Here is a 12849-nt window from a genome sequence, read left to right as displayed (position 1 = left end):
CACGAGGAGAATGTGCAAACTCCACACAGACAGTGACCCAAGCCGGGAATCGAACCCAGATCCCTGGAGCTGTGAAGCAGCAGTGCTAACCACTGTGCTACCGTGCCGCCCAGGGAGTGGGATAGCTTGATCTTGGTTTCAGCTAAAGCTCGGCACAACATCGTGGGCCGAAGGGCCTGTTCTGTGCTGTACTGTTCTATGTTCTGTGTTCCACACAGCAAGTCAACCAAGGACGGAATTGAACCCGGGTCCTTGGCGCTGTGAGGCACCAATGCTAACCACTGCCACCGGGCTGTCCCGAGTTAAAATAGGCTGAATTTCACAAGCACTTTCATCAGACACTTCTCCATGTTATAGAAGCAGCAGAATGTTAAAAATATACTTCAAAAGCTAGGGTGCCAAGTTTAGTGTCAGTTAAAAGTGGATTGGTATCGTCACTGATCACTGATGCTCAAACTGTTGGGTGTAAATCATGTGCCAAGGTGCAGGCTAATGACAAAGAGCAGTTTAGTGATACTTTTCAGGGCAGCTGCTTCATCCTGATGTTAGTCTGTAGTGTAAGTGGCCCTTTAACACACCTTGGAATTATCCCATTGTTACCATCCCAAAATGCCACTGGAAAAGTTAGTTCTTTGAGGCTGTGCATTATTCCAGAGGTAACTGATATCTGTGAAGGAATTAAAAAGGTGCAATCCTAATCAAGAGGTTCAGAGAAGCTCATGAAGTGTGTGGTGAAGTTGAATTTGCAGAATGTAAAATACTAGGGGAACAACAGCGCATGGTCCCTTTAAAAAGCTGGTTTTGGGTTCAATGCTAGAATGCAGGCAAACAGTGTTCAAATGGCAACAATTGTAACCAGGACCAAGCATCAGGGTTGCCTTGATAGCAGACTTTGCAGGCAGTTGCATTTTGATAGCATATCAGATTTAAAAAGACACTCAGCTAAAAGGAACCTATCAAATTAGAATTTTGCTGTTGCTGTCCAACTCAGACCAATCCGGTTATAGGGAATGGATAGGTCATTGGGAGTAAAAACAGAAACTCAACTGCCTGACTGCAGTTCAGCTCAGTTAGTGAGTTCAGTTGAGTTCAACTGAGAACCAGCACAGAAGGCTATCTCTGGAGTGGTTCTCCCCCCTCCCAGCTAAAAGAACTATCTCGAGAGAGAATTCATCTGTCTAACAACAGGACATCAAGTCAGAAAGACCTCACAGACAGAAATCACTAGAAAAAAACTCCAAAGCTTCCAAGCCATCGGACCTGGTTGTATATATTTTTTGAGAGTGACTGAGATTCTGTTATTACTGTTTTGGTATTGAATGGTCCTCATCTTTATTTGAACAGCGTTTCATTCGAACCATCCTTTAATTAAAGTGTTACTGGTTTAGTTAAAGTTTGGTTGGTTGAATAAAATACCTTGTTAATTATTCACTGAAAGTGAGTGTCAAATCTTTATATTAATGAATCTCTAAACGTTAATGTAGAACAGTTAACAGTGTCCCAAACACTTTTACCAGATTATGAAGCGAGGTAAATGGGATTAACCTCTGCATCGTGACAAGTACGAAACAGCACGAGCTGTTTGTTATCTGAACTCAGAGATTGGATTACTCAGTGAAGTTCACTTCGGCATTTGTCATGGTTGATATCATTTGCTGCTCCTTTAGTCTCTCATTTGATGTTGAGGTTTTCCATCTTATTTGAAGATCACACCACATGACACAGTGCAGAGTTTTGCCAGGAAGGCACATGCACTGGTACCTCCTGCCTCGCGGCTGAGATTCCCCAGTCCCGCTGCAATGAATGGAGTTTTGGCTGGGCGACAAATTCTCCGTTCTCGCTTGCAACAGTGGCAGGGTGATTGAAACTGGAGAATTCCACCCATTGGCTCAATGTCAATTTATAGATTCTCCCCTTCATATCAGATATTGAAAATGGGTATGTTTTCTTGCCTGATACACATTATAGTCATTACAGTTCAACTCAGCATAGTACAGCGCAGTTGCATAGTGGTTAGAACTGCTGCCTCACCATGGACAATTGCTGGCTTAGGTCACTGTCTGTGCAGAGTCTGCACGTTCTCCCTGCGTCTGCATGGGTTTCCTCCAGGTGCTCCGGATTCCCCTCTCAATTTGAAAGACGTGCTGGTTAGGTGCATTGGCCATGCTAAATTCTCCCTCAGTGTACCCGAACAGTCGCCGGAGTGTGGCGACATGGGGATTTTCATGGTAACTTCATTGCAGTGTTAATGTAAGCCTAGTTGTGACACTAATAAATAAACTTAAACTTAAAACAGTGTTACATCAATGCTGTGTATGATAAACTATTCCGAACCTGCCCCACCTGATGTTGTTGTACCCACTTCCATGATTTACTTTTCCTTAAGTGTCAATAAAATGGCAGTAAAAGCCAATGGGCTACACACCGCTTTTCCTACCTGAGTTGACGTGAAATAATTCTGCCCATTGTCCACCAATTGATATGTTAATCCCAGGTCTTGTCCATCCTCTCAGGTGGAAGCAACAGTTTCCAGAGCATTATTTCAATGAACTTCAGGGAGTTAGTCTTGGTGACCTGGCCAATATTTATCCCTCAGTTTACATTGCTGACACAGATTGTCTGATCATTATCACACTGCTGTTCATGGGAGTTTGCTGTGCACAAAATGCTTGCCCTGTTTCTGACAATACAACAGTGGCCATTTCGCAGAAGGACTTTAAGTTTGTTTATTAATGTCACAAGTAGGCTTACATTAACACTGCAGTGAAGCCACTGAAAATCCCCTAGTCGCCACACACCGGCACCTATTCGGGTGCACTGAGGGCGAATTTAGCATGGCCAATGCACCTAACCAGCACGCCTTTTGACTGTGGGAGGAAATCAGAGCAACCGGAGGAAACCCACCCAGACACGAAGAGAACGTGCAGACGCCACACAGAAAGGAATCAAACCCGGATCCCTGGCGCTGTGAGGCAGCAGTGCTAATCATTGTGTCACTATGCCACCATTAACTATAAGGTGTTTTGGGAAGTCCTGCAGTCAAGAAAGGTTTTTTTAAAATCCCTTTTTAATAACTATTCCATCAAGGCAAGGTTAAAGCCTCACTGCAGCAATGTGGGCCAGTGTGATAGCCGACCCTTTAATTACCTTATGGCACAATTTGAGTGTACTGGCATATGGATGAGGTCTTGCACCCCAACCTCTTCCCCCGTGTTGGGGAACGTACGTTTAGTGTACTCTCCTGGTATTCCTGTCGCATAGTGCGCAATCGGAAATCAGTACGCTGAGAGAAATTTCTAAGCTTGGTGGTGTAACTTTTGGCGGTGTTGAAAGAGCAGATTCTCTCTGTAAATGCAAGTTAGAAAATAAAAAGCTGAACCTTTATTTCTTATCACTGCCCATCACTAAGAAGCTTTCAGTGAATTCAAAGGGTTCTGATGGACTCTTACCCACACCTGCCTAGATTTAAACAGAAAGGAGGGTGTTGGAAATTGCAGTCTTTGTTGCACAATTGTCACAGTGGATTAACAATACACCCACTGAGTGCTGTCAGTCACACAGTACATGTTGAATAAAGTGAATGTTTCCTCCAGCAACCTTGCAACTGCAATTAGGTCCTGGGAGTCAATTTAGCAGTTTTTTGGTCACAAAAAGCCCAAATCAGGCAAAAAGTATATAAATGATTTTTATTTTAATCCCAAATTGTGGCTTCATTCAGATTCTGTTCTGGAAGTAACTGAGACCCACACAAGTGCGATGAGTGTTTTTCCCTGAGTTGAACCTTTTCAGGTTTCAGTTTATAGTTGCGTAATCCACATAAAAGAGGTGTGCTATTTCTGAACATTTATAAATCTTGAGTTGCAACAGCTTAGTGAGTGCGGTTTTTGCAGAGAAGGCGATTGAACTTGGAGACGGAGTGGTTAGAGTATGGAGCTCACTGTTACATGAAGTAGCTGAAGCAAATAGCCTAGATGTAGCATGGATGTACTTGAGGAGAAGAGAAATAGGTACCTGAGAGAGTTGGAACAGAAAGATATGCTGATAGGATTAGATAAAGTAGGGTGGGAAAAGGCTTGCATGGAGCATAAACATTGGAACAGCCCGCTTGACCTGTTTTGGGCAGTAAATTCAATATAATGAATTTAGTGATTCAGATTCAAGGTTATTTTATTAGTCACAAGTAGCCTGATGTTAACACTGCGATGAAGGCACTGTGAAAATCCCCTAGTCTCCACATTCCGGCACCTGTGCGGGTACACTGAGGGAGAATTTATCTGGCCAATTCACATAACCTGCACATCTTTGGAGTGTGGGAGGAAACCAGAGTACGGAGGAAAACCACACAGACATGGGAGAACATGCAAACTCCACACAGACAGTGACCCAAGCTGGGAATCGAAACCGGGTCCCTGGTGCTGTGAAGCAGCAGTTTTAGCTACTGTCAATTGCATTGTTCCTGTTTATGGCATTAGGTTCTGGCACATTATCCAGTCCCTATTCTCTCTTCTTTCCCCTCTACACTCCTCTCACCTCTGCACACTTTCTTGGCTCAGAACAAGGCCTGACACAGTCCCCCACAAATCATTCAGTTGCTTTCTAGCCAGCAATTGGGTTCTTGCAATTTGATTTTTATTGGTCAGTTTTTGTGCTCATCAGGATGAGAGAAGCCAGCAATAAGGAAGAGCAATAAATTGACTATTCATTGTGAACTTCAACTAGCAAGAATTAGGTGTAGGGTAAAGTTCCCTCAGCAAAGAGCAAACTGACAAACTGTGGCCTGTGAGATTAGATTCCTTTCCAATCTGGTGGGCAAGTATATAGTTCAAAGATCTTTTATGCATGTTACATTGGTTGTTCATATTATTTGTCACAAATGAAGCCATGTTTCCCACGCCATGATCATAGTGCTCCATCTGTAATACTCTTTACTGTTTTGCTGAATAAGGATTCCCGCATGGTAAAAGCCTGTCCAAAGTTCAGGCTTGCTGTGGTGGGTTGCCAAGTTGCGTATATGACACAATTTTCCCTGAGTCAGTAGAGGACATTTCTGTAGTGTATGCAAATAAGTTTATGTACTGAATATTCCACATGAGTGAAAAAATAAGTCATTTTGAGCTGCATTTTTAGAAATACCTTAACAAAAATACTCCCCTTTTACTCCCATTTTCTTCAAGTTACAAAGCCAATGTGCAGGATGGGCCAGGCAATATCTTAACCCATCTCATAGGGCAAATGTGAATCAATACATTGCATGTGTGAACACAAAGTCACTTACTGTGGGTGGTATTCCAGACCTTTATTTGACAAGAAGTGGGCAAACGATATGCCATGGGTGGGATTCTCCGATCTCGTCTGTACCTGCCCCACTGCCAGGGGAGAATTTGGCGCTCAGTCAAAACTCCATTCACTGAAGTGGCACTGGAGAATCCCAGCTGCGGATGAGATTGGAGGTTTTTGATGCAGATAAATAAATATGCTTACATATTCTGGGTTTTCATTTATTCCATTTGTCTATTTGAGAGACTCTAGAGGAAAACTAGTGACAAGATGTCAGAGACTGTCCCCTCACTTTACCTCCCAGCGCTTTTTGGCTGTAAAACCTTCATCGTTCTTACTTTAGACTTTTTCACTAATTGAGCCCTGACAGATGCCAGGATTGCCTCAGCTTAGCCAAGCTACAGTTTCTTCTTCCACAGTTCATTTAAACTCAACTATCATTCAATGTATCCCGCAGTCTAAAAAAAATGAACAACATGTTGAGTTCCGAGGCAAAAGAAAATAGCGAAACAATTGTAATGACTGATTGACCTTTCTTTAAAATTGAAAAGCAGACAATAACATGGAATTTGATTCTGAAAAATACTTGTGAAAAGAATGGAATGGCAGGTTATTAAAACAAAATTTCACTTGCTTGCTGTAAATCTTTGAAATTTCAAAGACTGCAACACCGAGGGTACCCTGTGAGTGATGTAACAAAAGCACACGTGTTGTCCATTGGGTCATGGCCACTTTCTGTCACACAAGAGGGTGGTTAGAATGTTGGAACATTTACTGCTTGAAGTGTTGGAGGTGAATAGCAGGGATGTGTCTGCAGCAAAGATAGGAAAGTACATGACAGAGAAAGAGATGGAGCAGGCGGTGGTGTAATGGTATTATTGTTGGGCTGGTAATCCAGAGACCCAGGGTCATGCTCTGGGGACCCGGGTTTGAATCTCACCCCGGCAAGGTGGTGAAATTTGAATTCATTAAAAATCTGATGATGACCATAAAACCATTGATGATTGTTGTAAGAATCCATCTGGTTTACTCATGTCCTTTGGGAAGGAAATCCATCATCCCTACCTGGTCTGGCCTATATGTGACTCCAGACCCACAGCAATGTGGTTGACTCTTAAATACCCTGAGGGATGGGCAATAAAGGCTGGCCCAGCCAGCAACATCCACATCCCATGATTGATTTTTTTTTAAAATGGGGATAGGGTTAAATCAAGTAGGTGGGAGGAGGCACAGATGGAACATAAACAACAGCCTATTTGAGTTGGGCTAAAAGTCCTGTTTCTGTCCTCTAAATTCAATGTAGTACTAGAAAGTTTCTCCTCTTGGTAAACTACTTATGGGTCAGTTACAGATATATCAATCTGATAATTTCCCCAAAAGTGCGAAAGAAGTCTCCATCCAAAACAGAAACCAGTCTTTCCTCTCAGATGTTGATTGACCTACAGAGAGCTTTCAGCACTTTGTTTTCATCCAGATTTTCGTGGTTGAAGTTTTCCTCTTTGTGGTTTATTTACTCTTCCATGCTTCCTTTACAGGTTCAGCCCCTATGAATGGTATGATGCTCATCCATGTAACCCTGGATCGGATGTTGTGGAAAACAACTTCACCCTGCTCAATAGCTTCTGGTTTGGAGTGGGAGCTCTCATGCAGCAAGGTAGGATATTTTTCACTCATTCTTTCTTCCCCTTTGTTCTGTCTCTGGAAATGATAGGGACTTCCACTGGTCCGCCATCTGCAACCTGTTTCTGGTGAGTCAGAATTTTCAGTGAAGCAACTCAATATTAAGCAGAAAGTGCTCCATAATGTCGAAGTAGCCAAAGTCTGGCACTTTCAGCGACTGAACCAGACTCATAGCCAGCAAAGCAACTGGAAACTAGGGTCCAACAACACTGAGCATGACTGAGCAGCGATGGCCACTCGTGCCATCGGGTCTTACATCAGTGCAAAAAGACTAACAAAAGTAAATTTCTGCTTCACGTGAGAACGCAATCTTAGGATAAGGGCAGGCTCTTTAAGACTACGATGAGGAGGAAGATCTTCACTCAGAGGATGGTAAATATTTGGAATTCTCTACCCCAGAGGGCTGTGGAAGCTCAATCGTTGGGCATATCCACAACAGAAATTGATAGATTTCTGGATACTAAAAATGTCAAGGAATATGGAGGTAGTGCAGGATTAGGCTACTGAGTTCAGTCAGGCTACTGAGTGACAATCAGCCATGATCATGATGATTTGACTTGATTTGATTTGATGAAGTAGGCTCAAAGGGCCAAATGGCGGCCTCCTGCTCCTATCTTCAGTGTTTCTATAGTGCAGGAAAGAGGCTAAATCTAGTTGAGTGATAGAGCAAGCTCGACGGGCTGAATGGGCTACTCCTACTCCTATGTTCCTATGTAATAACTTAGGAGGACATGGAAGAAGAAAAGGTCCTCCATCTCATCAAGACTTTATAGCAAAAGAGGTAACTCTGCATAGATAGCTTCAAAAAGCTGGAACAGACATGAGGGACCAAATGGCTTACTTCTGTGCTGCATGATTCTATGAAGCACCCTCTGAGGTAATTCAATCCAACAGCATCCCCATCATTTAGTTGAAATTTAGGTTGATACTTTTCCTGTGAAGTGCCTTGGGACATTTTACAATGTTAAAGGCGCTTGTTGCTTTTGTGATTGTTCAACCCTAGCCTATTTTTCCCCCAGCGACAATGGGGCCGGATTCTCCTATCTTGTCCGTAGCTGGAATTCTCCGATCCCACTGCAGTGAACAGAGATTTGGCTGAGTGCCAAATTCCCCATTCTCGCTGGCTACGGCCAACATGTCCCTTCTCATTCCCAAGCGCAAAACAAAATCTTAAATAGATACCTTATTGACCTTTCATCAAAAGCTATTAACACCTCTCTAAAGTAATATTCAGCCGTGTGACTGTTATGTGTGTTTGTGGTTAAGGATCAAACCGCAATAAAGTCTGATTTATTGGAATGGTTGAATGGCAGAATAAACTCCCATCATTTCATGCACTGAATCATTCTGGGTGGATGGTAATCATTGCACTTGGCTCTGTCACCAGTTTAAGACTAATTGCTTTTAAAATTAAGTAGGAATTAAATGGGAATATTTCGAGCTGAACACGGGACGTTAATCCAGTTGCTCCTTGCTACCACTATGTTTGGGATGATTCCACCTTGCCAATGAGAAAAATACAAGCAAGCAGCAATTGTTAGAAAAGAATTACAAGATGATAAAAAGTATGGATAAAATAAACGTGGAGTAGATGCTTCCTCTTGTGAGGCAATCTAGGATGAGAGGTCTTAGGATAAGGGGTAGCAAATTTAAAACAGAGTTGAGGAGAAACTACTTCTCCCAAAGGGCTGTGAACCTGTGGAATTCGCTACCTCAAAGCGCAGTGGATGCTGGGACAGTGAGTGAATTTAAGGAGGAGTTAGACAGATTTTTAATTGGTAATGGGTTGAAGGGTTACAGGGAGAAGGCAGGAAAATGGGGATGAGGAGCATATCAGCCATGATTGAATGGCGGAGCAGACACGATGGGCCGAATCGCCTAATTCTGCTCCTATATCTTATGAACTTATCTTATGAACTATTATGTAGCTAACAGGATTCTTTACTGGTTATATTTGCCAGACAGAGTTATGTTTCTGGTATTTCCTCTTCAGAAGCTTCGAAATTAAAAAACATTTTTTAAAAACTTTGAAATGAGGGGTTTTCTAATGTCACACAATTTTCCCCTCCTTTTCTCAAATTTGTTGATTTATTTCTTGGCTACAGTTCTACAGGTGTTGGGCACCTTTGAGTCTCTTCTAGGAAAAGCCATTATTCAGGCAGAAGGTTAGGTAGTCAACACATCAGGCCAGTTGTACTAAATCAGAGCCAAGACCAAAATGTCTAGATTTGTATTCTGAGTGCTGATCAGAAAGTCCAACTCTAGTCAGTGCTGAGTTTATTCACCTTGGTCAGGGTAGCAGTGGTCCCTGCCCCCAATGGGAATGGTTTCTGTCTATCTGCTCCATCCAGACCTCTCATCATATTGAACACCTCTATCAAATCTCCTGTCAAACTTTGCTTCTCTAAGATAAACAACCTCACCTTCTCTAATCCTACTCATGTAACTGACATCCCTCATTCCTGGAACCATGAAGTAAATCTTATTGGCATCCTCTCCAAAGCCTTCGGGGGTGATCTTATTGGCTCGCCACGTCAATTGACTGGCGAGTAAGATTGCGAGAGAGGGTCATCCTGGCACTGACCTGCTACCCAAGAAGGGCATGAGTCTGATTTAAATATTCAAAAACTCATTTTAATATGATTAGTGAGCTCAGGGCGGAATCGCCCAAGCTCAGTTGCCATAACGGCCTGGTCGGTGGATGTCCTCCTCAATGAAGATCACTGCCCTGTAATGGGGTCAGATATGATGGCCTCACTGGTGGGACCGGAGCCTATTGAGGCCCACCGGGTGGTTGGTGGCAGGGGTGCACAGTGCCCCTTGCCAGCCTGGCACCCTAGCATTGCCCACCATGTACCGGGCAGCGCCAAGAGGCAGGACCTAATAGGAGGGGGCAGGGACTAAGGGAAGGGATGGGATGGGGTCTGAAGAGGAGGCAGTGCATGGGGGCTGCGTACTCTGCATCAGGGATTGCCAGGGTGCTAATCAACTGGGGGTGGTGAATTGGGGCGGCAATTGTTTGGTGGTGATGGGGAGGGGGGAGGTTGTGATCGGGGGGGGGGCGTGATCGGGGGGTCGGGTCGTAATTGGGGGGGTGATTGGGAGTTGGGGGGGTTGCAATGTCTTGGGGATTGGGGGAGTGACAATCTCCCAGTTCACTCTGTACTCTTGATACACTACACTGGGAAATCAGGGCACATGCGCAATGGCACCCTCTAGCAGTCAAGAGCTGGCTTTCAGCATGAATAGACTCTGTCTACTCCCCCTACTGGTGAGAATCACACTTTACCTCATTCTCTTTCTAACTGTCATAAGATTTGATTTTTTCTCTCACTGTAAAACGGTCTGATCCCCTCCCATTTTCATGCTGGTTTGGCATTTAGAATTTTTTTGATAAGATCACCAACTTGAACACCAGTACTTGAGCTGAAACTAAACTGCTTAGTCAGGAGTGCCTTGCAAGCATCTTCACCTCTGTGACCTTGGGAGCAGATTATTAATCAGGGCCTAAGGAGCCCACTCTCAAGGATCCTGTGCAAATATAGGCTCCCAGGTAAAAGAAGCAAGCATTTTAAAGCTGAAGAATTCTTAATCAAGTCCTGCCTGACTTTGCCTTTGCAAGGAGGAGCAACAACAGGTCTTCAAAAGAAGTAATGACTTTAAAGCAGATTCTGAAGAGAATGTTGGTGAAGTTTTGTGCTTGTGCTGGGGAATTGAACACCTCAGTTGCTTTCTACTTAGCATCAACATCAGGCACCTGCAGGTCACGTGTAGCAGAGGTCAGGTTACAGCATCTACGGGTAGCAGGTATCTGTGAAGTGTATCATACAGTCTTCAGACCAGAATTATACCAACTTCTGACAGGTGGCGCTGACCTCAGTGGAAGTGGAGCTCTGTGAATGCCTGGTTGAGCACATCCTGCATACAAAGCTACAATCCCTGGCAAGCTAGTTGTTAACAAGAATTGAGCTTGAGCAAAAGTGTCTGTTTCAAACAACCATGAAGAAGAATGAGAGTTAAAGCCTGGATTTTAGCTCAGAAGCACATTCCCTTTGGGTTGAACAAGAGGGATGGGGGGGGGGTTTGCTTTGAGGTTGAAAACCCAAGTGTATGGGCATTCTGTAGACGCAACTGAAGATTTTAGCTGATTGTCGGCAGGCTGAATGGGAAATCCTATCGCAGAGCTGAGATGGAGAGTGCGGCAGTCAAGTTGGGAAAGATTGTGGGGGTGAGGGTGTTGCTAGGTGGTGGTCAGAGGGATCCATTGTGTGTCAGAGGGACAGATGGATGTCAGGAGACAGCTGATGGTGGTTGGGGCTATGCTGATAGTGTGGGAGGGAGCAGGCAGATTGCAGTGGGGACGAGATGGGGGGTGCAGGGTAATTTGTTGGGCCTGGAGGAAACACTTCCATTTGTCCTAGCCCACAGGCAGTGCTTTTACCTCATGGAATCAGCCCTCCCTTCCTCCTTTCAGCTGCCAGGATTCCTGGGCCTGGGAAACATGGCCAATGTGTTAGAAATTAAGCTGGGCAGCCTCTTTGTAATATTTAAATAAGTAACTCGGTCCTGCAAGTGGATTGGTCTCACTCACTCACTCATCCCACCTCCATTCAATCTGAATGTGGATGCGTTTGTGACGGGTTGGTTTCCTGTTTTGGATCTTTCTAATTTTAACCTCTGACCTGACCCCAACTCACCTATTTTGGGGAAAAGTTGATTTCAAATTGTCCAAGATATCCTGGGTACTTTGAAAAAGTGGCTTTGCACAAGGCTGAAATGATACTTCAGCTGGTGTGAGCTTCAACTTGGATGGTTCTTTGCAACCTTTAGCTTCAGTGTAATCAGTAGACAGATCAGAAACTGACACTTGTGTTTGTTTCCCACTTTGTTTCAGTGCGCACTCCAACGTGGCCTTGCACTGATATGAAATGGACAATATAACTGCTGCTTCACTCATCAAAGGGGGGGCACGGTGGCACGCTGTTTAGTGCTGCTGCCTCACAGTGCCAGGGACCCGGTCTGTCTGTGCGGAGTCTGTATGTTGTCCCCATGTCTGCATGGGTTTCCTCCAGGTGCTCCGGTTTCTTCCCACAGTCCGAAAGGCGTGTTGATTAGGTGCATTCACCATGCTAAATTCTTCCTTCCTTTGTTCCATCATTGATTGCAAAACATATAACCAATTGGGACAGGATTGCAGGTAGGCATGCACTCTGAACCCTTGTCCAAATTGCTCGTGCCCAAATTCATGTCAAAATGAAAGGGAGGTACACATTTCTCTGGTGGATCATGGGGGCTGGTTTGCTCAGATAGTAATAGAGTGATGCAGAATGACATCAACAGCACGGGTTCAATCCCTATACCAACTTTGATAGTTTATGGAGGCCTGTTTTCTTACCTTGCCCCATGTAGAGCGCTGCCCCTCAAGCTACATAACCAATTGTATCTCTAAATGGAGAGAAATGCTAAGTGTCCTTTGTGGAGTGGAACTAATTGCCACAGGGTAGTTGCAAGGTCCCACAAAGAGCAATGAGATGATCTGTAATGCATTTAGTAGTGTAAGTGGAGCAAAAAATGTTGCACATTCTCTTCTCAAACCCGAGGTCTATAAAATCCACCCAAATGGGCAGGCAAACTTCGGTTCAATGTCTCATTCAAAAGATGTTACCTTGGACAGTTCGGCACTCCATCAGTACTGCACTGGCTTATCAGGTGAAGTGGGGCTTGAATCCACAATCTACCGAATCAAAAGGCAGAAGTGGTACCATGTGCTACCAGGACTGACATAGACAACAGATGCAGCATCAGCAAACCACCACTTGTTTGGGCAATCTCAAAGCTGGACCCAAGTACATAGGCCGGAATGTTAAGGCCATTCACACCGGCGGGATTTTC

At 44.2% G+C, this 12849-nt stretch overlaps 1 protein-coding gene across 1 annotated transcript in view; it reads left to right on the top strand.

Annotated features, from left to right (window-relative positions):
- The window catches only part of LOC144508894 (glutamate receptor ionotropic, kainate 3-like), a 536983-nt gene that overhangs the window by 412314 nt on the left and 111820 nt on the right, over window positions 1-12849 (top strand). The window contains exon 12 of the mRNA XM_078237108.1: window positions 6813-6931. Coding sequence (XP_078093234.1) covers window positions 6813-6931 — 119 coding nt within the window. The remainder of the gene's footprint in view (window positions 1-6812; window positions 6932-12849) is intronic.

This window comes from Mustelus asterias, chromosome 21 (genome assembly GCF_964213995.1).
Source record: "Mustelus asterias chromosome 21, sMusAst1.hap1.1, whole genome shotgun sequence".
Lineage (NCBI taxonomy): Eukaryota > Metazoa > Chordata > Chondrichthyes > Carcharhiniformes > Triakidae > Mustelus > Mustelus asterias.
The sequence above is the reverse complement of the archived record's forward strand: the minus strand, read 5'-3'. Positions and strand labels throughout refer to the sequence as shown.